This window comes from Synchiropus splendidus, chromosome 5 (genome assembly GCF_027744825.2).
Source record: "Synchiropus splendidus isolate RoL2022-P1 chromosome 5, RoL_Sspl_1.0, whole genome shotgun sequence".
Taxonomy (NCBI): Eukaryota; Metazoa; Chordata; class Actinopteri; order Syngnathiformes; family Callionymidae; genus Synchiropus; species Synchiropus splendidus.
The window spans coordinates 6,611,460-6,633,843 of NC_071338.1; the positions used below are offsets into that span (position 1 = coordinate 6,611,460).

The 22,384-nt window shown below is 42.4% G+C and overlaps 2 protein-coding genes across 14 annotated transcripts in view; both read left to right on the forward strand.

Moving 5' to 3' along the window:
• Positions 1 to 940: 940 nt before the first annotated feature.
• On the forward strand, positions 941 to 8,996 carry cabcoco1 (ciliary associated calcium binding coiled-coil 1). 11 transcript variants are annotated; one of them, XM_053865636.1, is made up of 8 exons: positions 941 to 1,133; positions 1,510 to 1,596; positions 1,813 to 1,905; positions 1,980 to 2,074; positions 6,021 to 6,190; positions 6,762 to 6,906; positions 7,473 to 7,545; positions 7,615 to 8,996. In XM_053865636.1, exons 3-8 carry the CDS (start codon positions 1,858 to 1,860, stop codon positions 7,732 to 7,734), a joined length of 651 nt encoding a protein of 216 aa, XP_053721611.1. In that variant the 5' UTR covers positions 941 to 1,133; positions 1,510 to 1,596; positions 1,813 to 1,857; the 3' UTR covers positions 7,735 to 8,996. The 11 variants fall into 11 exon arrangements, with proteins under 11 accessions (XP_053721611.1, XP_053721605.1, XP_053721603.1 ...); XM_053865630.1 differs by having other exon boundaries at positions 942 to 1,133; positions 1,376 to 1,596; positions 1,804 to 1,905; XM_053865628.1 differs by having other exon boundaries at positions 942 to 1,133; positions 1,431 to 1,596; positions 1,804 to 1,905.
• A 2,361-nt stretch (positions 8,997 to 11,357) lies between these two features.
• LOC128759203 (caskin-2-like) overlaps positions 11,358 to 22,384 on the forward strand; it is a 39,678-nt gene continuing 28,651 nt past the window's right edge. For 2 of the 3 annotated variants that reach the window (XM_053865983.1, XM_053865985.1), the window contains exons 1-2: positions 11,358 to 11,459; positions 14,078 to 14,425. In XM_053865983.1, the coding sequence (XP_053721958.1) occupies positions 14,332 to 14,425 (94 nt within the window). In that variant the 5' untranslated portion in view covers positions 11,358 to 11,459; positions 14,078 to 14,331. Of the gene's footprint in view, positions 11,460 to 12,496; positions 12,694 to 14,077; positions 14,426 to 22,384 lie in introns of all 3 variants that reach the window. The other variant, XM_053865984.1, reaches the window with a different exon arrangement.

Here is a 22,384-nt window from a genome sequence, read left to right on the forward strand (position 1 = left end):
TGGGCGGAGGCTAATTGGTGGGGAGGCGGAGGGAGATGAAGGTGCGTGACGACGAGGGGAACTCCGAATGTAACGGGCTCTTTGATATGAACGACCGGCTGGTGTTATGATTCCGTATGTTTAGTTGTTCAAACTTGTTTAGAGCTATGCAGTAGAGTGTTTACGGTGATCCGCAGCACAGTGCGCAAAGCCTTTTAAATATGAGCTATTTCTATAAGTCATTCCAAACTTTCACTTCATACACCTGCGTCGCTCATTCACTGTCTTTTCATTTATTTATATTGTGATATTATTCGCTGATTTTTATCAAAGTTTTGGTGTCTGGTATTATGTTTGTGTCTTGTATGCGAACTACATTATATAAAGAAGTCATTATAATAATAGCAATTATTATTATTATTGGTTATGATTACTGCGCTTGAAAAATATCTTGAGCTTTAAATTTCAATCAAGAATAAGTTAACTTATTAAGAGCTAATGCAGAAATCAAGCACTCAATCAAGAAAAATTACTTAGTTGCTTATTTTATTTGCCATAAATATGGGTTCTGATGATGACTTTAAATCTCTTACCATAACACATAAAAGATAAGAAAAATAAAAACTAATAATAATAATAATAATAATAATTGACAAGGAAAATGTAACTCTCAAAATATTTCAAAACTCTCCAAATAAAAAATGTACAGATTTATTGTGATTACGAAAACATGGCCCTAGAAATTTAGATCTTTTTGCATTACATGTGAAGTCAATCAAGTGGAAAGACAACTACGGACGGAAACATTTTACATACTGCTATGGTGACAAAACTTGATCTTGTAATGCCACCGATAATGGCATGATGAAGGGATCATACTTTATAACCTGATATGATGTAACATCAAAGGGAAAACATCCAGTGCAAAGTGATGAAGTAAGATATAAAGAGCGCATGAATAAAGACGGCTTTACATTCGAGTTCATTACTTGGCTGTAAACTTCTGAGGCCCTGGGTTGAACGGCCAAACAACAGCTTTCTCTTCCACTGACATGAACACAGAGGGTCAGGAAGGCAGAACAAAGCAGTGTGCAGTGTTTTGGTGAATCTTTGTGACATGGCCACAGCTGGAAAATGTAATATGCAGATTGACGGTAAAGCGTCTTGTTTAAAACTTTAATTTGGTAAAAAAAAAAGTATGTCAGTGGCATAAACGAAACCCAGTTACTGTCAAGTGTGTCAAGCTGTATTTGTTAAGAGAACTGGATAATTGCATTCACTTATTCCTGCTCGTATTGTGTGTGGTAGAAGACTGTGGTGGTTCATTATATATGAAGATGACATTTCTGGGGAATTTGCGTTGTTCTGTTTCCCTCTCACTAACAAACTCTCACAGAACAAATGAAGCGTCCAGTTAAACCAAGGACTTAAAGAGCATGTCACCTGTATAGGGCGTTGATGTGTGAGCGGTCGCTGCCTCTGTGAAAGACACACTACCACTGGCCCCCCTCACTGCTTGTCAGGCGTCAGCTGGGATTGGCTCCTGCACCTGTGTGACCCTGGCTTGACAGAACAAGCAGTTGAAGATGAATTGATTGTGTGGAACAGGGAGTCCAGGTCAGTTGTTCTGTCTGAATTCTGTGCCTAATTGCCCTTAGAGACTCACAAGTGCAACTGCCAGTTCACAGTATAAAATATCTCATTTTACCACGACGCAGAAGATCTCACCATTTTAATGTTCTTTCAAAGGAATTGAACGTTAAAAATGCTTTCATAGTGGTTTCTGGCAGATAAAATTGAAAGCGAAATGCGCTCAACCTGCAGTTTCCACAGGCGCGAGCGTGAAACTGTTGCCAGGGCAACGGCTAAAGCGTCAACATGGCTGGAAGACGTCGTGAAAAGAAAGACTTGCAAAAATTAAAGAAGGTAATTACGTCTTTTCAATATGGTGTTTTGATGTGCGTTCGCGCGTCAGATTTTACTTCTTTCTCTGCTGACAGGAAGCAGAAGAAGTGATCGTTTACCTACAGTGGGACGCAGTCTCACACCAGAAGATACAGGAACTGCTGGATAAAACAGCGGCGGAAGTCGAGGCGTAAGTGTCAACTCTCTTGGCAAGTGTTCAGCTGAACTTCAACATTTGTTGACCACGTTAGCTGATGTGAACAGCATCATCTGGCGGTAGTTTCTAGTTTTTGCAAAACCTCTCATGCACGTTGTCCAAATATTGTCAAGTACAATAAAAAATAAATAAAATAAAAGGAAATCAAACATCAAATTATCATGATGTCGAACAGTTGGAAATTCGGAGAGGGACAAGTATTTATTTATTGTGTTCATGTAATTTATTTCCTATGCATATACAATCTGCCAAGAGACTCCATCTCTCTGCATAACTTTTGCAAGAACTTCTTGAGAAAGTCCAGAAAATATTTTAACACGCAAAGATGCATGTCAATGCAAAATGACGTTGTTAAGATTCTTACATTGTTAGAATTAATGAAGGCAAGTTCAAGCAATATGTGAGGTAAGTCCAACATGACAAACTAAAGCAATGACGCGTTTTGGTTTCATAGTGGGATGTGTTGAGAACATAGTACAAGAATGATCATGTGGTGCCAATATTAATTACTGATAGAGGACTGGATTTCGACCTTCACCTTCACCTTCTTCTACCGCTTATCCTGGGTCGGGTCGCGGAGGCAGCATTCGGAGCAGGGAAGCCCAAACTGAAATTCTGTGGTTCCCGAACCGGATCCCCTCTGACTCCTGGCTACGCCTAGAAATTCTGTCCATAAAAGTGATGAACAGAACCGGTGACAAAGGGCAGCCCTGGCGGAGGCCAACATGCACCGGGAACAGGTCTGATTTACTGCCGGCGATGTGAACCATGCTCCTGCTCCAGTCATACAAGGAGCGGACAGCCCCTAGCAGAGGGCCCTGTAGCCCAGATTCCCGGAGCACCCCCCACAGGACATCGCGAGGGACACGGTCGAACGCTTTCTCCAAATCCACAAAGCACATGTGGACTGGTTGGGCGAACTCCCATGAACCCTCGAGCACCCGATGGAGGGTATAGAGCTGGTCCAGTGTTCCACGACCAGGACGAAAACCACACTGTTCCTCCTGGATTTGAGGTTCGACTACTGGCCGAAGTCTCCTCTCTAGTACCCTGGAATAGACCTTTCCAGGGAGGCTGAGGAGTGTGATCCCCCTGTGGTTGGAACACACCCTCCGGTGGGGGACCACCACCCCGGTCTGCCAATCCAGAGGCACTGTCCTCGACTGCCACGTGATGTTGCAGAGACGTGTCAGCCACGACAGCCCTACATCCAGGGATTTCAGATACTCAGGACGGATCTCGTCCGCCCCCGGGGCCCTACCACCGAGGAGCTTACGAACAACCTTGGTGACTTCGGCCCGAGTGATGAGAGAGTCGTCTGAGTCCTCAGTCCCCGCTTCCTGAATGGAAGACGTGGCGGGATTGAGGAGACCCTCGAAGTATTCTTTCCACCGCCCGACAACATCACCAGTCGAGGTCAGCAGTCTCCCCCCCGCACTGTAAACAGTACTGGTGAGGCACTGCTTCCCCCTTCTGAGGCGACGGTTTGCCTGAATTTCTTCGAGGCTGACCAATAGTCCTCCTCCATGGCCTCTCCGAACTCCTCCCAGACCCGAGTTTTTGCCTCCAAGACTGCACGGGAAGCGGCACGCTTGGCCTGCCGGTACAGGTCTGCTGCCTCAGGAGTCCCACAGGCCATCAAGACCCGATAGGACTCCTTCTTCAGCCTGACGGCATCCCTTACTTTCGGTGTCCACCACCGGGTTCGGGGATTGCCGCCACAACAGGCACCGGAGACCTTACGACCGCAACTACGTGCAGCCGCACTGACAATGGAGGAGGAGAACATGGACCACTCAGACTCCATGTCACCTACCTCCCTCGGGATCTGGGAGAAACTCTCCCGGAGGTGGGAGTTAAAGACCCCACTGACAGTGGGTTCCGCCAGGCGTTCCCAGCAGACCCTCATAATACGTTTGGGCCTGCCCGGTCTGACCGGCTTCCTCCCCTGCCAGCGGATCACACTCACCACCAGGTGGTGATCGGTTGACAGCTCTGCCCCTCTTTTCACCCGAGTGTCCGAGACACGTGGCCGAAGGTCAGATGACACGATCACAAAGTCTATCATAGACCTCCGGCCAAGGGTGTTCTGGTGCCATGAGCACTTATGGACACCCTTGTGCTCAAACATGATGTTCGTTATGGACAAACTGTGGGTGGCACAGAAATCCAGTAGTGGAACACCGCTCAGGTTCAGATCAGATAGGCCGTTCTTCCCAATCACGCCCCTCCAAGTCTTGCTGTCATTGCCTACGTGGCCGTTGAAGTCTCCCAGTAGAACAATGGAGTCCCCGTTTGGGGCACTATCGAGTACCCCTCCCAGTGACTCCAAGAAAGCCGGGTAGTCTGCACTGCTGTTCGGCCCATAAGCCGCGACCGCCGTGAGACACCTGTCCCCAACCCGTAGGCGTAGGGACGCGACCCTCTCGTTCACCGGGGTAAACCCCAACACGAAGCTGCAGAGCTGCGGGGCTATGAGCAAGCCTACGCCAGCCCGCCGCCTCTCCCCACGGACAACTCCAGAAAAGTAGAGGGTCCAGCCTTTCTCGAGGAGCTGGGTTCCTGAGCCCAAGCTGTGCGTGGAGGAGAGACCGACAATATCTAGCCGGTACCTCTCAACCTCCTGCACAAGCTCAGGCTCTTTCCCCCCCAGCGAAGTGACATTCCATGTTCCAAGAGCCAGAGAATGTCCACACGAACCAGGTCGTCGGGTCCCCCGACCTCGACAGCCACCTAGTTCTCTTTGCACCCGACCCCTATGACTCCCTCTGTGGGTGGTGGGTCCGCAGGAGGGACGGCCCATGTCGTTCATTCGGGCTTGGCCCGGCCGGAATGACACACAAGCCTCAATTTGAGGATGAAATCTTCAAAATAACAAGGTCATTATAATTTGGTTTAAGTTTGGTTAAGAGTCCTAGTTAAGTTTTAGCCATTTGTTTTGGATTGTTAGGTTTAGGGTGAGAGGCTGGGGGAAGTATTGTGGCAATGAGTGTTCCCCACGAAGATAGTGTGACAAACCTGTGTGTGTGCCTGCATGGAATCCTCCACTCAGTCCTAACATCTGGACTTGCTCTGAGGAGAGAAAGAGCGGTCTCCAGAGGGCCCCCCTCAGGTCAGGTCATCAGTCAGCTCCAGGACAATCTGTGGCACACAGTGGTGGATGGAACAATACATGATGACCCCAAGGTTCCCGACTGGATTGAGGTTTGGGGAACAGGCCAGTCCATGGCATCAATAACTTTCACCACGCCAGACCTGACACATCAGTGTGAACCTCATTGTGGCACCTAACAGCAGTCTTTGGCCAAGCTGGAGCCCTCTGCCTCCGACCTAAGGATAGGCCTTCTCACACTCTTCGACTCATTGCCAAATCATATTATTCTGCAGGATGTTGCTGGAAGCGGAACACTCTCTAATGCACATCCAGACCCTCTCAAGTGTATTGCGTGCTCAATGTGAACCTGATCACTCTGTGAAGAGCATGTTTTTTTGGTGCTTTTTAATCATCAGCCTTCCTTATTCTCAAGGTTTAGCCTTGGATGGATCAGAGGTCTACAATCCAACATTACACATTGCAAATACCAAAGCTATGAGAAATGAAATGTTTTCATTAAACATCTTCTTGGTGCCTTGTACAGTAGACTCCAAGCAGCTTTGGGTTGTAGATGCCCGATCATAGTGCCATTAGTGCTAAGGAAATGCACGACCTTTTCCAGTGATCTTGCTAAAAGGTAATTTTGCAGTGTTGAAAATGATTCACAGTGTTGCTATCCTATGATTGAGAGCAATTGTGGGGTGGTTAAATGTTTTTTCTATAGGTTTGAGTAACGTATATTTACATGAATGCATGTGTTTTATTAATGGAGACGGTGTATCATGTACATGTACTACTGTATTTCAACTTATTTGTCATCCGCAGGGAGCTGAAGGAGCTTCTGAGTTTCCAACATCAAGACACAGAGATAAAGGAGTCAGTGCTGCTGGATGAGTACGTCTGTGTGTTCTGGTGGGCCAAATCCAAGAGCTTCAGCGTCACACAGATCTCCTTCACGTTAGCGGTTCTGCACATGCTGCTGGAAAACATCAAGGGTGAGCAGAAAATACTCCTTTCTTTCTCTTTTGAACAAAGGACAATAATTCTGCAATCTTGCTCCATCATTCACATTTATTGTTTTGGCTCTTGCACTTTCTAAAAGCAGTGGTTGGTCCTAAACATCACATTTGTACACGGTCAAGGTCATCATTGTTCTAAACATACAAGTTTAGTTCCTAAAGTACTATCATCATTGTCACTAGGGATGCACCGATACCTACACCGGGTATTGGTCCGATACCGAGCTTGAGTACGCATACTCATAAAATGGCCCCCGATACCACAAAACCAAGACCACTTTACGGCACTGTGCAATTTTTGACAGTCAGTTGTGTTTGTATTGCAGTGACTCCCACCCATGTACAAGAAAAACACATTGACGAATTTTGTACAAATAGCAATATATATCGAAAAAAACGGTAACTTTATATGTAATGGTGTAAGTACACTGTGTTGTGTAATTGCTGCCAGACCACAATTAGTCTGCAGCTTTCCTCTGCATGTAACTAACCTGATCCATTCAGTTGTTCACTAGTACCGCTGCAAACTGTGTGTTTCCTTATCTAGAGAAGCAGATGGACATTGTGGATAACATGATGGAGTTTGTCAAAGCGCTCGCGCCTGCCTGCTACTGCTCACAGTCTGCGGAAGGAGCAACCCCACTTCTGGGAAAACAAGAATCAGCGGCATTTGTTATATACGTCAAAGAAAGGTCAGTGGCGTTCGAATGCCTTGTTTTCGCTCATGTAAAAGACATCAGTTGACTCTTGCATGCAATATTTAATGGACCATGAATGTACTGAGTAGATGGACAAACGTATGGTTCTGTTTAATTCATTATGAAGCTGACAGTATGACTGCAAGCGACAGGGATTCAAAAGGTAGAATGCTAGCGTGTACATTCTACTGCTCATTCCAGATAATGTGTTGGAAATATTTGATTTGATCATGCTAAAACCTATACTCTAGAAAAGTAGATACCGTACCAATAAAGAGGGCATATTTTTGGTACAAGCACAGCCTGATGTGTAGACCTTCATAATTATTATTTTGACACAAGATTAAAATGTTCTCTTTGGCAAAACTAAGGACATCAATTATTATTATTATACCTGTTGATCTTTTGTGCTGTCCTTTTTCATGACCCTTTTTTGTGCACGTAACAAAAATAATTGTGCCTAGAATCACATCGTAAAAATATAGAAAAATAATAAAAGGCCATCTAATCTCGTGTTTCGCGATGTTGTTAAAATCACCCTTTGGTTTCTGTGTTAATAGTTTCTTTCATAAGTATCGGCTCTATCAGACGCTCTTCTCCACGTCCAGAGAACAGGTGTCGATTGGCATGGAGGTCAGATGTAGCACACACTCATGCATGCTGTGAAGTTCATCAAATCACAATAGATCTTTTTTTGTCTAGAGAACAATTGAAGTTTTCCCTTCCAAAAACGGCATCACTCCACTTGAGGAGGGGACTACATTTGAAGATCCAGGAGACCCCGTAGCTGGAGACGCATGCATGGCCAACATGACCTTCTGATCATCTTGTCAAGGACAAATAAAGCTGATAGCTTAAAGGAGCCCTCAAAAGAACAAGAAAAATTGGATAAACATGTTGAATATGTGTGACTCGTCTTTTGCTCTTGAGAAAAAAAGGTGATGATGTAACCTGGCAACAGGATTCGTACATCTTCATTTAACTGCTGCTTAGTCCTGTTCAGGGTTGCAGCGAGTGCTGGGACCTATAGCACCGTTCGCCACCAGCTCACATCATACATCTACAAAGATGCATCATTGAAACCATTGGACCACCCAGGAGACGATAGCTCTGTGTATGAACTGCTCCTTGTAGAACTCAAGCGCGTCCATCACCACCATGTTCCAAACCTCATCTGAGTCAAACATGAATATTGCAGGTCGACTTGCAAGATTTTAAAATGGAATTGTAATGTCACTGAAATATGAATGAGCTCTATAGAGTAAAGTCTGTCAGTTGTATACTTTGCTCAGTCGGCTGCAACCCTGATCCACGATGAAGTGAACCCAATGTTAAATTGAGAGGAAGAGAATCCGCTGGTTTGTAAAGTCCAATTCACCTTTGGAGCTGATTTCACTTTTTATATTACTGAGTGGTTTTAGAGCGGGATCTGCTTTTAGCTTGCAACAGATTGCAATCTGGTATTAATAATCGCCTCATGTTTTATTAAAAAGAGCTTTTATCGTGGTGAATGGAGGTCGGGAAGAGGAATCACTGTAAGTGGAAGTGGAATGTTTTCTTCTTTTCTCACACAGGAAATCAACAAAGTCCTGTTATAGCAAAAGAAGAAATGCTTTCAAACGATTGTTTTTAAGCTCCTGTTGGTTAATCTAGTGGTGCCCCATTAAATTTGATCTTTCTTGAAGCAGTTTTTCCCAATATTAAGTCCAAGTCAAGTTCAGTTTGTTCAACATTAGACAGTAATTAGCAGCAGGATAACTAGTGCTGTAGTTAGAGGGAACTTCCAGAACCACACTGACACCAATGTACTTTGAAACTGCATGGGAGTGACAATGTGGAACCCATTCAAATGGAATTAACAATGTAACCACGGAGATGTTCAAGGAAATGTATCTCACACACAGACTATAAAGATCCATAGTAGGGTATCAACCCAAAAAGGACCTAACAACACAAACACAAAATAGGGAAAGTGGGAATAAGTGGCTGAAGTTAGAACTGACCTTCACTCTGCTTCTTTTCAATCTCTGTATCTTGTAAGAAAAAATATTGACTGAATTGTATGCAATGTAACAAGAAGTTGTCATTCAAGTTACACAAATGGCATAACGTATACAAAATAAAATTGAAATACATTCACATCAATAATGGATAAAAAATGGCTATGACATTTTACCAAGTCCATGAAGCTGGGTGTGTGTGTGGCTGTGTACTGCATAAAAAGGTTTGTTTGTTTTGTCCAAAATAATCAACAAAACAGCTGGAGAAGAGCATGTTTGTGGAGAGAACATGCCAGTGGTAAACAGTAGGAAAGACACTCAACAACAAGAACACAAGTGAATTTATGAAATTATACAGGGGACGACAGAGGGACGAACCGAACCAGGAAGAAACAGATCAAACAAGAATCAGAACACAATCACATGGAGGTCACACTTGTGGAGAAGCAGTTCATAAACACAAAATACACAAGGTCAGAGAAAACAGAAAGTACCGTATTGGTCAAAAAAGGGAGATAAAAAAGTAAATAACAAAGAGCAACCAAAATTTGCTCATGGTGGAAACACAGAGTTACCTGCATTGGACCTAAGAGGATCTGACACACAGCAGTGGAATAGTACATCATACAGTATAAGCAGGTGTTGTTCATTGTTGAGGCAGTCCCAGGTGTGTGCGTGCCACTGGCAGATCAAGCGCTCTGTCACTGCTTGCATTTTATATGGCATTTCATTAATGAAATACATTTTCAAGATCATACAACTTGGGTAAATGATCACAGGTATGGCAGCCCTGACTTGTCATATACTGGTGAAGTCACTTCTTGTCGTGGGTGCCGGATTGGTATGCAGCGTCACATTTGAATTGCGGGAGTAAGGAAAGATGTGTGGTCAAGTTTCAAGCCTACGCTCAAGTGTAAGGGTGAATAGAGCCTGGAAATCATACTCACACCTCACAGTTGTCAAGTTGTCCTCTTTGCACAGTGTCATCTGCTCTCACTAGGCCAGTGAATGACACTGACAATGAATGGGGAGTTGGAGGGGCACAGCTATGATGATGGGGCTCAATGGTCTAATAAATAAAACCACATCTATTTCTTTGATCTATTTGTGTCTTTGTTCTCTTCTTCAACCATACTTCAATAACTTCCTTTTTGTGTGGAAATAAATGGCTAAAACAGAACAAGCAAAGATTTTACACTAAGCTTGCAGCTCTATCTATGTTTGTTAGCGAAGCTTTATCAGGACACGACTATCTGTGGATGGTGTAATTGAATGGGGCGCTCTGCTCAAAGTGAAACAAACACAACACTCGATATTACACTCTGTGGAAGTCAATAAACAGTGCCTGGAACTACAGTATCTATGTGGGCAGACATCAGTGATGGAGCGCTGCAACTTAACTGGGAGGCTGAATCAGATTAACCATAAATCTACACCTCATTCTCCACCAGCACATGCTGGAGTTCTTTTTCTCTCCGGTTCACTTCACTGCTTGACACAAATGATGTTCTAGGTTCAACAGTTGGTCCGTACAAGCAGGACAAGCTGGTTGGTGGTTGTAATTTGTGGAAGGAACAATGATGTTTTTAGACTTCACATTTACTCTCTACACCCAACAAACTAGCTTTTTCTACTCTTCTGCTTTTGTTGACCATGTATTTTTTTTTTATCACAGGTTTATGTTGAATAGATTCATTTCCCTTCCTATTTTTTCCAATAACTTCTACATGTAAGAAAGTGAGTGCTATCTCTACAAAATAATTATTTGCACCCGCAATGTTGATTGAAGAATGTTTAATTCATTATTCCGCCTTGTGAGAACAGCACAGACTTTATTGATAGCTTTCTGTAAAATACTGTAGGAACAGCATCTGTCCAGCAGATGTCGTCCAAGACTCTTCTCGGATCGTTACGGGACAGCGGATGAGATGAGCCAGTGAAATCGTCATTGATTTCAGCTGGTGGGGAAAAATCAAAGTATCACCACTGAGCACGATGAAAGAGAACAACAACACGCTTAATAATGGAACAAAGCAAAACACCAAAAGCGTCGTGTTATTGTAAAATGAGTCAAACGAGAGAGCGATACGAGATTAAAAAAATCACTCCCAGTGTTTCCTCAAATAAAAAAAAGTGACAGTTATTTCTTTGTTCGTCAGTCCAGCACAATGCCGCTTTGAATTTGAACCAAACGACATATTAAAATTTACATCCAAAACATCTCAATAAAACGGGTTTGTTAAAAACTAACAACCAAACAAAATTCCCAATGAGTAATTCAGAGGCAAGACTTACTTGAAAATAAAGCATCGTACTAAAAAGCATTTTAAAAGACGCATTCTCTTACAGTTATAACAAAATCATTTGATTTACGTAACACATTTCAAGCAAAACACCTCTGAGGCTGTTCCGGCGTGTTTCTTACTTTGAAAGCGGGAGCCGGAAGTAACCAGGGACATACGGAACTTTGCATCCCAAGTGCGAGCTGCTCGAGCTCCTTGGCTCAGCTGACAGCGACGCTGCCTATCTACATTTCATCGTCCACAGGTGAGACCGACCTTCTCGTTTCGACTAGTCCACGTAGACAGAACTTTTTCGGAACACACGAGTTCAATGTCCGTGCGCTCGGCAGCGTGAGTGTCTTCGGCTTAGTTCGGGGGACTCGTCCTGACAGTTGTCAACTTGGCGTGTGAGACAAGTGGCAGTGGATTTGGAGGCAATCTGGCTCAGTATTCTGAGTGAACTGCATTGGTGTATCAATGAACACGGTTCCGCATGAAACTAAAAAGGAAAGTTGCTTGTGAGAAAAAACAAATGAGAACTGCTTTTGTGAGCAACACAACACACGTTGTGTTTGTTTTTAATGATGCAATGTCAATTGAACTTCACAGTAATGTGACTTCTGCTAACTTGTCTGCTCCGATCGAACCTCGTCAAAGCTGAGTCCACACGTTTATTCTTTACATGTTATTTATGCCTGTAATCTTCCATCTGAGTCACCTGAAAGTCAAGAACAAATCGCGACAGGGGCGGGTTGGGATTCGCTGTACATGCACACACCTTGTCTTCTCAGCATAACACATCAATTCGGCAAGAGATTCCTCTACATGTTCACGATGTTCTGAACTGAGCAATATATAGTATTGTGCTAGACATTTTTTCATATCACCCTCAGCTTATTTAATCTTCAATGAGAGCCAAAGCTGTCATGTTTGAATGGATTCATGTGGAATTCGATTCTTATTCTTTATGTTTTAAAGTCTACTGGCCCATTTCATGAAATATAAACAGTGGTCAGATGACAAAGTGGTTAAAACAAGTGAAGCCATGGTGACACCTGTGACATGGTACAATGTTTATTGGTGTGTCAACATACAGGTATTCTAGCAGTCTATTCTAAAAACGTTGTCATCTGAGATCAAATTTAGCTTTGTTTGCACCATGTGAGGTTTTCATGTGTATCACTGTTACTTTTGAAGCCTTGTTATTATTTGCTCCGACGCTCGACAAAGTGCAGCAAACCACGAGACGTATGTTCATAGTGCGCTCTTCATAAAACATCAACAACCGTTGTGTATTCACAGATGGTGGGCTGGATGAAGCACTTTTTCATCACCTACCGCTAAACTTGTCTCGCTGCTCCAACTGCAGCAAGCGCTAGCTAGCGCTCAGGAGCTCATTACCAGGAAGAAGCCGAGATGATGTCTGCTGAAAATGACTTGTCAATTGAGAGCACCTTAGTGTGTCACTTTCTGCTCATTAAAAGGCTCAGTGTCTGAAGGTCAGTGTCTTCACTCATCAAAGCAGTCAAAAATAGTTTTGCTGGGAAAGCAAAAAGAAGAAAAGAATCTGTAATTGGCCAGTTGGTCATTTGCTTAATGACTATAATTGTTGTGTGAACTGCACCAGCCTGCCACGAGGAGAAATGGATTTATGGATTCACAAATCCAATGTCTACATCACTGTACTACTCTTAAATCATTTCTGTATCATATTGTCTTACCGATTACCAATGTTATGAAATAATTTAGAGTTTGTTTATCACGTTTGCCAGCCCAGTGCTGTGCTCTTCCGCTAGAGTGAGCCACTGGTTAATTGAAATGTACCTATATAACACTGAGTACAGCTTTAATAGATATATAGTTGAAACATGGTGGCATGTATATTTGAAAAATGTGCACTGATTTTTGGGAGACAGGATTCCCTTTCCTCTTAGACACAAATGAAGCGCGTTTAACAGAAAATGCTGTCATTTGTGTATGGGCTGATCACATGACTAACTTGGTCAAAATGGAAGTGTCAAGCCAAGATGCTACATACCCAACCATTTTACTTTTGAAGCACTCATTTGTATGGAGTTCATCTCATAAGTTTGTGATGGCCTGGCAACATTTTAACAGCAGGTGGTTTTCAGTTTGGAATGTCATTTTATACTCTACTGTAGATGCATGACCTCAGCAACTCCTGATAGTTTAACCATAGGAACTACATGGACACTTGAGTGGACACCATTGATCTCACTTTAAACTGGAAGGTTTAGCGGCGCACACACAGCGGCACACTGGGATCTGCATGTGTGTTTTAAACGTGATCGTTCTCGTCATTTACTGTGTCTGATGAAGGTTCCACTTGACCAACATGTTCTATGCTGTTTGTGTCTCATGCTGGTGTGGGGCAGATCAGTGCTGTACACTTGCTGGCTGTCTGGCACAGTGCCGGACATGTTCCAAGATCTGGTGTCAGTGCAGAGATACACCCTGGCATCTGCCTCTGCGCATGCATGCAAGATTACCAAGGGTGCCAGGATGTGTTTGGCCAACAGTTCCAACTAGGGCAGAAGTGGAACAAGGTTTGCTTGTGATTTAGGAAGTGCTTCTTGTGACGGTGATCTAGTTTGAACCAACTGATTCAGACAACACATTACCTTAAATCTGAGGTTTAATTGTGCGCTTTGGCAACTCACTTATAGCAACCGTTACTCTTGTAAGAGCAGTACTGTTATCATCCAACCTCTGGAGAACCACAAGCTGTCGCTTGCTCATGGAGTTTTTTTATTGTTTTTTTTTTTTATTGTCACAGTACAACCTGTCAACTAATCATTCATATTGGCTGCACTGTGAAACAACTTCTTTTGTGGCTAAACCTTTCTCTGTCTTTTTTTGCAGCAAATTACTAAAAATGGAATTCAACATTGAGGGCACCAGGCTGATGAAGACAGGTACTTGCCAAACTTCAAACCCAACCGCAGACTGAACCCTTCAGAGAACATGGACCAAAACTCAAGCCTCGGAAGTAGATGATGTGATTTTTATTTTTTAAGCTGCCGTAAGAAAGCAGCTGATACTTAGTTCCATGCAAGAGACCAACTGAACAAAGCGTACAGAAAGGGGGAGTCCGGACCACTTGCTTAGGTATCATCATGGGAAAGGAGCAGGAGCTGTTGGCAGCAGTGAAAAGTGGAGATCTTCTGCTGGCTCACAAGCTTCTCTCCCGACTGAAGTGCAACAAAGCGAGTGAGTACCAAACTATTAGAGGTGATTTCACATGGATGTAAAAATAACCAGATTTGAATACTAAACAAAGAGGACACTGATGCTGATGCAGACTACTGTTTACCTTCATTCTGATATGGTTAAGTTTACAGGAATGCACCACTGTTAAACCTCATGTCTAAATATGAACCAAAAGTCACCATATTTCCCAATTCATCAGACTAATGGGTCCATCTCTGTTTTTGACAAAGTCCAAAGGTCAGGGGTAGGCGGCTGTCAGCCTGCATGGCTATGATTAATCTGAAGAATCTGCCATGGATCTTTTTTTAAGGTCACCGTTAATGTGGGGGTTCTGTTTCTGTATTGTTATTAATATCATTATTATTGATTTTTTGGCACTCTTTTGTTGACTCATTGTGTGTGTTTGTATTGTTATAGAGGTGGTGACAAGGGTGGTGATTGGCTGATTGAGACAGGACTGGGAGGTGAAGGTTGAGAATGTTAGCGTGTGAGTGACTGAAGTTGTTCAGTGACTTATCAATAGTACCAACCCATCCTCACTCCCATGGCGTGAAATATATTGACCTTGGCAAAGTTGCTGACAAAAAAGGCGCAATCGAAGTTCGGCAGGTGGCAAGAAGCCTTCGGAGGTCCCGAATCAGTGCGTTGGAGCTGTCATCGTCATCCAACACTTTTCCTTACTTAATAAACTCACAGGTTTCTGAATAAATTGAAATATTCCTGTGATCGCGTGTGATGCTCCGCGACATGCAATCCACATTCGCGGCTGGTGCTATACTGAAGAAAAACTTGTTTTTTTTCCATCTCCTGCCATGCCATGCGGCTGCACATGAGGTTCCATGCCGCCCCGCCTGGAACGCCCACACCATGGGAGTGAGGATAGGTTGATAAAACAAAAAAGCAGTACGTTATATACAATACTTCTATCAGCAGACCTCCTCACAATCGTTTGGATGCAGTGATGCACCTTGCAACAAAGTTGGGTGCTTGCCAAAAAGTTGGGTACATAAGGAAATGCATGCTCCCACTATTGAGAGCCCTGAAAAGATTAAAAGAAAAGTTGTGATGAGAGTATTGAAAGAGCAGATTCTGAGTCACTGCACTTAGTGTGTGTGACTGCCTTCCGAATGAACCACTTTGGGAGTCTGTTTTTGGTGTAAATTTGTTGCTGCTGCCAGTGTTGCTGGTTTGAGTTGTGTGTGATCGGTTTCATTAAGTTATTGTCTCTAACTTCTAACATAACGGATACTGAAGGAGAATCCAATTTACTCGCAGATCCAAATTCCAACTCACAGCTTGCAGTGCACCATAAACCAGCACCTTCAGCTTCCTCCTTCAGCCTTCTTCACACTTCTTCCATTTCACCGACAGTTCTTAATATCATGAAAATGGAGAGATAACAAGCCTTCAATCTATTTGCATGTGCAAAAGTTTGTTCGATTCATGATCGAAACCTTTCATTGAGCATTATGTGTCTAATTTAATAATTTAATACAATCATGCTATATTTTAAGTCTTGCAATTGTTGCTGGGAGAAATTTAAGAATATGTGACCTATTTTGAGAGAGCAGCATCACTGTCGTTCACCAAGAAAGGCTTTGATGTTTTCAAGCTTATTGCAGGCTATTACGAGACTGTTCCTGCTGGTACCTCATCCTATTTATCTTTTGTGTAATTACATTCCAAAAAAAAATCTTGTCTCGTTTGAATGCTGAGATTCTTTTACCTGATGAAGACAGAATAAGAAAAAGGTAAATGTTGTAGAGAACAAAACATACATTACTTTGTCGAAAATATGTAAATAAAAAAGGAATAATAATAATAATTGTTGTTTTTGTTGTTATTGTATTCTTTTTTTATTTACACATTTTTTGCATTTGCTTTGACAGTTATTTCTGTATTCTCACTTAGTTAGGACTACAGTCTCACTCACAACTCTACCTTATTTGCCTTTGCTCGTAGACACAGTAGATAACCATAAGTATTGTAAGCGAGTGCAATGGTATTCATTTGCTATGTTGTATACACAGTATGTGCTGTATTTGTTCACGATTATAATGTGTATATAGTTTTGTGTCGATATTGTTTAACTTTCAGTCATTTACCTTTGATGCTTTGTTTGTTAACTTTACCAGATATTATGTACATACAGCCGCATCAAATATAAAATCCCAGCAACTGACTCATCTCCTTGGTTCAAAATCTAAAATTTAGTCGTGCCATTCCATTTTCTGGCCTGAAGTATTGTACCGCCGCACTAAAATATTCCTCTTATTTTATGCATCGGTTTGTATGGAAAAGAGGTGGCCTTTTCCTGATGTCAAAACATCAACCCCTGCCTTTGGAGCGAAGACAGTTTGACCTTTGCATCTGCCTGTATTTCACCCCAGAGATTTTCTGTATGATTACAGTAAAGCCTTTTGTTCTGGTGAAGTTTGTGTCCACATTGTGCCTGGGAATATTATGCTGCCACTCTTGTATAGCAGTAGTAAAAGGCAAAATATCAGTCGTGAAAGCAGTCTTGTAATATATGGAAATATTGTCAGATATAATGTGATAAACTGCAAGATTTGTTTTTAATGTGAGGCTTTAAAATATTCATTCACCCTTTAAAGCATCAGTTTTCACTTCATCAACCTATTGATGCAAGGGAATGGAGTAACTTCATATCACCATTATTTGTTCTCACATAGTGAGAATGTTGTTGAGTGGAGGCATGCTGTTGCACATCTCTTAAGTCACCATGTGCCACAGAAACACTCGCGAGTAAAGTTTACAGTTTATTGCTGTTTTTGCTGGCAATGCGTAGCCATGGATTAAAATATTTCTTTTTTTTTCTTCCAAATGGTAATGTTAATGGCATCAGTAGTCACTTTACAATGATAAATTTAGGCTTGTGCTGATTTTATTTTATTTTTTAAGCCCCAAAACAACCCCATCCTTGTCCATTAGTGACTTTGGTATGGTTGTAATGTCTGTGAGAAGTCGGAGAGCAGATTCTGTCCTCTCTTGTGCTTTCATGAGGACGGTACTCTTGAACCAGCGTACTTCTGAGGGGGGGATCAGATTCAGCATAATTTCAAAGTAAGTCGATTCAAAATGAAGCTAATCTTCTTAGCGACGAACTGCAGCTCATTTGTGTGAGCATGTAAGGTTTTAGCAGCCCCTCTTCATCTCCTCCAGCCTGCTATCTGATTTCAGGTCAGGTGATGAGAGAGAGCACTATTTTCAGAAGCATCGTGGCAAATGACAGGATGTGCAAGCTGCCGAAATGTAAGAACAATGTTGGCTGTGAAGTTAAGAAATGCTCTTTCAGTTTTGCTCCAGCTCACTGAAACATGACGAGCTGTTGTTGTCTAGAAGGAGCTTGTCTCTCTCTCACACACACACACACACACACACACACACACACACACACACACACACACACACACACACACACACACACACACACACACACACACACACACACTGCATACAGCATTATTAAGGCCAGTGACTGAGGGAGAATATGCAGAGAGAACATTAGCACTCCAACAGCATTAAAATGCCACGTGCTATAAATAAAACCCAAACCTAAGATGAGGGATGGTTTATTTTCTCTGGAATATTGAAACTTTTTGTCCTTGGGATTTTCAGTCAGAAAAGCTCTTTTCTTTTTTTTCCCCTACGCACAGCTGGATGTCGTTACTGCCATGACACCTTTCATGTACTCAAAGGGGCCCGATCCAAGTTTTATGACTTGTGTATATGTAAAAAATTCTGAGCGCCTCTTCTACACAATGTGTGTTACATGAGCGGGTTGCTGTGTTCTGAGGTTATTGTCTCTTCATTGATCATTGCATCCACTGGCTCTGTTGCGCAGTCTCACAGTCTGCTAGAATGACAACACAAGTTCATTAACTCATATAAACTCTTCCATCCCCTGAGTTCTTAGCTCTTGTTAGACAGCTTGTTGAGTGGAGGTGGATTTACCATCGGAAATGCAGAAAACAGTAAGAGGCTTTAATATTGCAGCATTGCATGTGATATTAAAGCTGTGTGTCTCAGAAGTGAAGATTAATAATGTACCTGCTAGTACAGTTCATTATACTGTAATAGGGACACATATTTGCAGGTACAGCGAATAGACTGATAAACAGCATGTCCTGCTGTCCTCATCATGACCTCTTCATGTCCAGTAGCTGGTTACTATCAAACAGGAACACTGTATTAAGCTGTGCTCCATGTCTTTGATTTACCACAGTCAACACGCTAAACAATGCATGCAGCATACAGTATGCTGTTATGGCTTTGACAAGCACTGATTTCTATTGGAAATGCGTTTGATGTTCAACCACTGAAACCTGTTGAGCAGGCTGTGATTGGTAGCTTGTCCCAAGCCAGGTAATGAAAGAGTAGTTTGACCATCCTTCATTGGAATGGGAGACACCTGTGAGGGGACATGTTCTACCAAAGTGGTGTTTAAGAGTGTTTTTCTCAGGTCAGAAAGGGTTTTGTTAAAGGTGTCTGAAGAATAGTGCCACACAAAGCCTTTTCACAATCATGTTTCTCTTGAAGGCTCAAAATAATAACATTATTGCTGCCTGAGATGTGGATATTGTGATGCGTATCTGTCTGAAGTAAGGATGCTCATATATGATGATACTATATTTTTTAGGATGCTAGGATCAAGTTGCATTTATGTCTTCCAGTTATTCCCCAGTGTGTTTTCAACAAAGGGAGAAACAGTGCGTAAAATAAAGGAAAATAAGGCTGCAGCATCAGTGAAAAGCAGATCTGTGACTCTTGCAGTGTCTCCCGTGCTGCACTGTACTTTGACAACACCTAACAACTGCATGATTAGCACAGCGTCTTCTGGTCCACTGTCATTATAGTGAGCGATTGCTGATAACAAAAACTGTGTGAAAGCGATTGCCCCCTAAACCTAATGACTGCTTGGGCCACACTCAGCAGTTTCAGCTGTAGCTTCAGTGTTAGCAATAACTTGGAGTGAGTCTTTCATAGCGCTGTGGAGGAAGTCTGATGCTCATCTTCGCAGAATTGTTCTTATTCACCAACAACATTTTTAAGGTTACAAGACACACAATCTCAGTTGGACTCAGGTCAGCGCTGGGACTAGGCCATCCAAAGTCATGGTTTTCCTTGATCACAGTATTCAGTGGTGGACTTGCATGTGTGTTTTGGATCACTACTGAACCCAAGTTGGTTTCAGCTTGAGGTCAGGAGCAGATGGCCGGACATTCTCTGTCGCAAGCGCCAGATGCGGTGGGACACATACCTCTCAAAATGTTGAACTTTTGTCTTGTTGGTCAACAGAGTATTGCCCCAAAAGAAGTCTTAAGGATCATCAGAATGCAGTTTTCCCGCCAATTTTTTTTTTTTTGGAAACAGTGGCAGTGTGCCTTGATCATTTACATGTGGTGGAAACCCTGAGATGATTTTTGGCAAAAAACTATGATTGGATGGTTAATATTCTTTTTGTTCTGCGGTGGGATGTGTGCCACACAGGCCATTTCATCCCTGTCTTATGGTGCAGTGATGAACACTGACCTCGGTTAAAGTCGGTGTTCAAGTGCGACTTGACTTGAATGTAGTTGTGGAGTCTTTTGTGACATGGATGAGTCATCACTGCACTCTTGAGGGAACTTTTGTCAGTCTGCCGGCATGTGTAGGAAGGTTCCCACAAGTGAGGGAAGAGTCTCAGAGTTTTCAAAATGGCTTTCTAACCTCTTCCAGGCTGATCAATCTCAGTCGCTTTCTCTCTCATTTGTCCCTGAATTGTGTTCCAGAGATCAGGCCTGGGTGTGGCTGGAGAAGCTGGACGCAGTTGTGATAAACCAAACCTAAGTGATATCTTAAGGTTTGATTTTTCCATCCTTAATCATAAAAACCCTCAATTAAAGCGGACGGATTCCTTTGCATCTGATCGAATATGAATTATTTGCAGTGTGTCATGATTCTCTTCATTCTTTGCGGGTTCTATTAACCGGCTTTTTGAACGACCGAATGAATCTGCTAGGGGTTAATAACAATTCCGTGGTTTGAGTGCGCCTCTGTTTTTATAGAATGTGCAACAAGTAGTACTTGCAGTGAGACAGTGGTCAAAAATATAAATATTTAAAAGTTACTGCAAGCAGATTTCAACTTGGGGCCATCTCTTTTTTTGACCCATTGGTGCACTCGCAACTTGGAAACCAACCAAGTGCTCATCAAATCTATGCATGGCCTGAGGTGCCACCTACTATTATGACTTGCTATGCTGTTTTGTAAGAATACGTGCAGAGTGAAAAGGAGTTCAGCCTGAGAATTCATGCACTGTGTTTTAGCTGATGCTGCCCACTCATATTGAGTTTAATGAACAGCATTAATAGATGCTCATTGACAGGGAATATGCATGTGCTTACAGTCTAGCACTGTTTTCCTGGTGTAATACTGTTGACTATTCCTGCATTATGTTGCCTGCCGTAACCCACTAAACATGCCAACATTCATTCCTAATCCTGGCTTCCTCCCTGCTTCATTCCCATACAGTCAATCAGGGATAACCCATCTGTCACCGTGGACGCTCTGATAGTCTGAGCTAACCAGCTAACTGGGCTAATCACTCTGTCGTTTCATTAGGCTCTTGGGACACAGCCAAAGTAGCATGTAGGGGCTTTCAAGTTCAACTAGTCTACCGCAGTGTACACACATTAATCCCCCTTCCTCCCCTTGCATGACATATGGGGGAACCAGTCTACGTCTGAATTTATCAAAGGTATTAGTGTGTGTGCGTGTGTGTGTGTGTGTGTGTGTGAGAAAGAAAGAGAGAGAGATGCACATTGCCATCTACCCTTTTATTACTGGCTCCAGGCTGCTATATAACAGCTCTGGCATGCGCTTTCTTTGTAGTCATTTTCTTATCTCCAGTTACTCAAAAACAAAACATCATTCAAACATGTTGTGGCTGAAGTCTTCTGAGTGTCAAGCATCACGTCGCTGGCTCTGCCACCACACGCCCTGCAACTATTCATGAGCAAGCTGGAAGTGGATTATTTAGACTTGGCAGGACGTATTTATGCATGCAGACAAAGATTATGTGCTTCACTAGCATGGTGGTCGGCAAAAATATCCCCGTGCATTAATCTCAGTGCAACAATTAGACCTAATGAGTTTTAGTCTGAGGCTTATTTTGCAAATGCTCTTGTTTTGGGCTTGGCATCTAAGTATAATAGGTTTATCATTGTCAACCTAATTCTATTTTTTCTCCCTGTTCAGTTTTTTACTCTTTCTTTTTTCTTTCTTTTCTCTCTTAACACAACTATAGACCCATTTATTTGGCTTTTGTTGTTTATTTTTATAGCGGAAAAACACTTAGCTCCTTTATTGCTCAAATGACAACCAGTAACAACCTGTATCACTGTAGGAAATATATCTATGTTGTCACAAAATATATCACAGTTTTTGTTCTTCTCATTGTTGTCTTAGTAAAGGTGGTTTTCAAATCATGCCTAGAGATAAAGCAATTACAGTGAACAATGTGCATCATCTTCCTCGCCTGCACTGTATGTATTCATCTAAATCCACATCTTGATCTCCTGTCATGGAAAATCTGTCAAGAAAACCAAGCTGGCAAATAGACGCACAAGTCATTTTCTGATGAAACTTCAGAGCCGCTCAATAGTTACATGGTATTTAAAGTTTTATATGATGCTGTATTATTACATATATATTGTTAGCATGTTAGCTTAATATCAACCTGGCAAGAGTGTGATTTGACTCTTTGTGCTTTATGGTATCAAGAAAATGCCAAAATAATAACAAATGAAAGAAATGGAATGTCCTGGAGTCCGACTATGTGTGAGGGTTTTTATTGACGTCATCAGCGGTGTGGAAAGCGCTTTATGGTTTTTCAGTATTAATTTAATTTTTTTTCAACCTCTGCAGGCTTTATTTGAGATGACTAACCTGTGTGAC

Bases quoted from the DNA above. Each gene is read 5' to 3' on its own strand.
- cabcoco1 (XM_053865636.1), top strand. From the start codon at position 1,858: ATGGCTGGAAGACGTCGTGAAAAGAAAGACTTGCAAAAATTAAAGAAG. The intron at 6,907-7,472 runs GTCAGTGGCGTT...CTGTGTTAATAG, and splicing joins GTTATATACGTCAAAGAAAG to TTTCTTTCATAAGTATCGGC. The intron at 7,546-7,614 runs GTCAGATGTAGC...TTTTTTGTCTAG, and splicing joins AGGTGTCGATTGGCATGGAG to AGAACAATTGAAGTTTTCCC.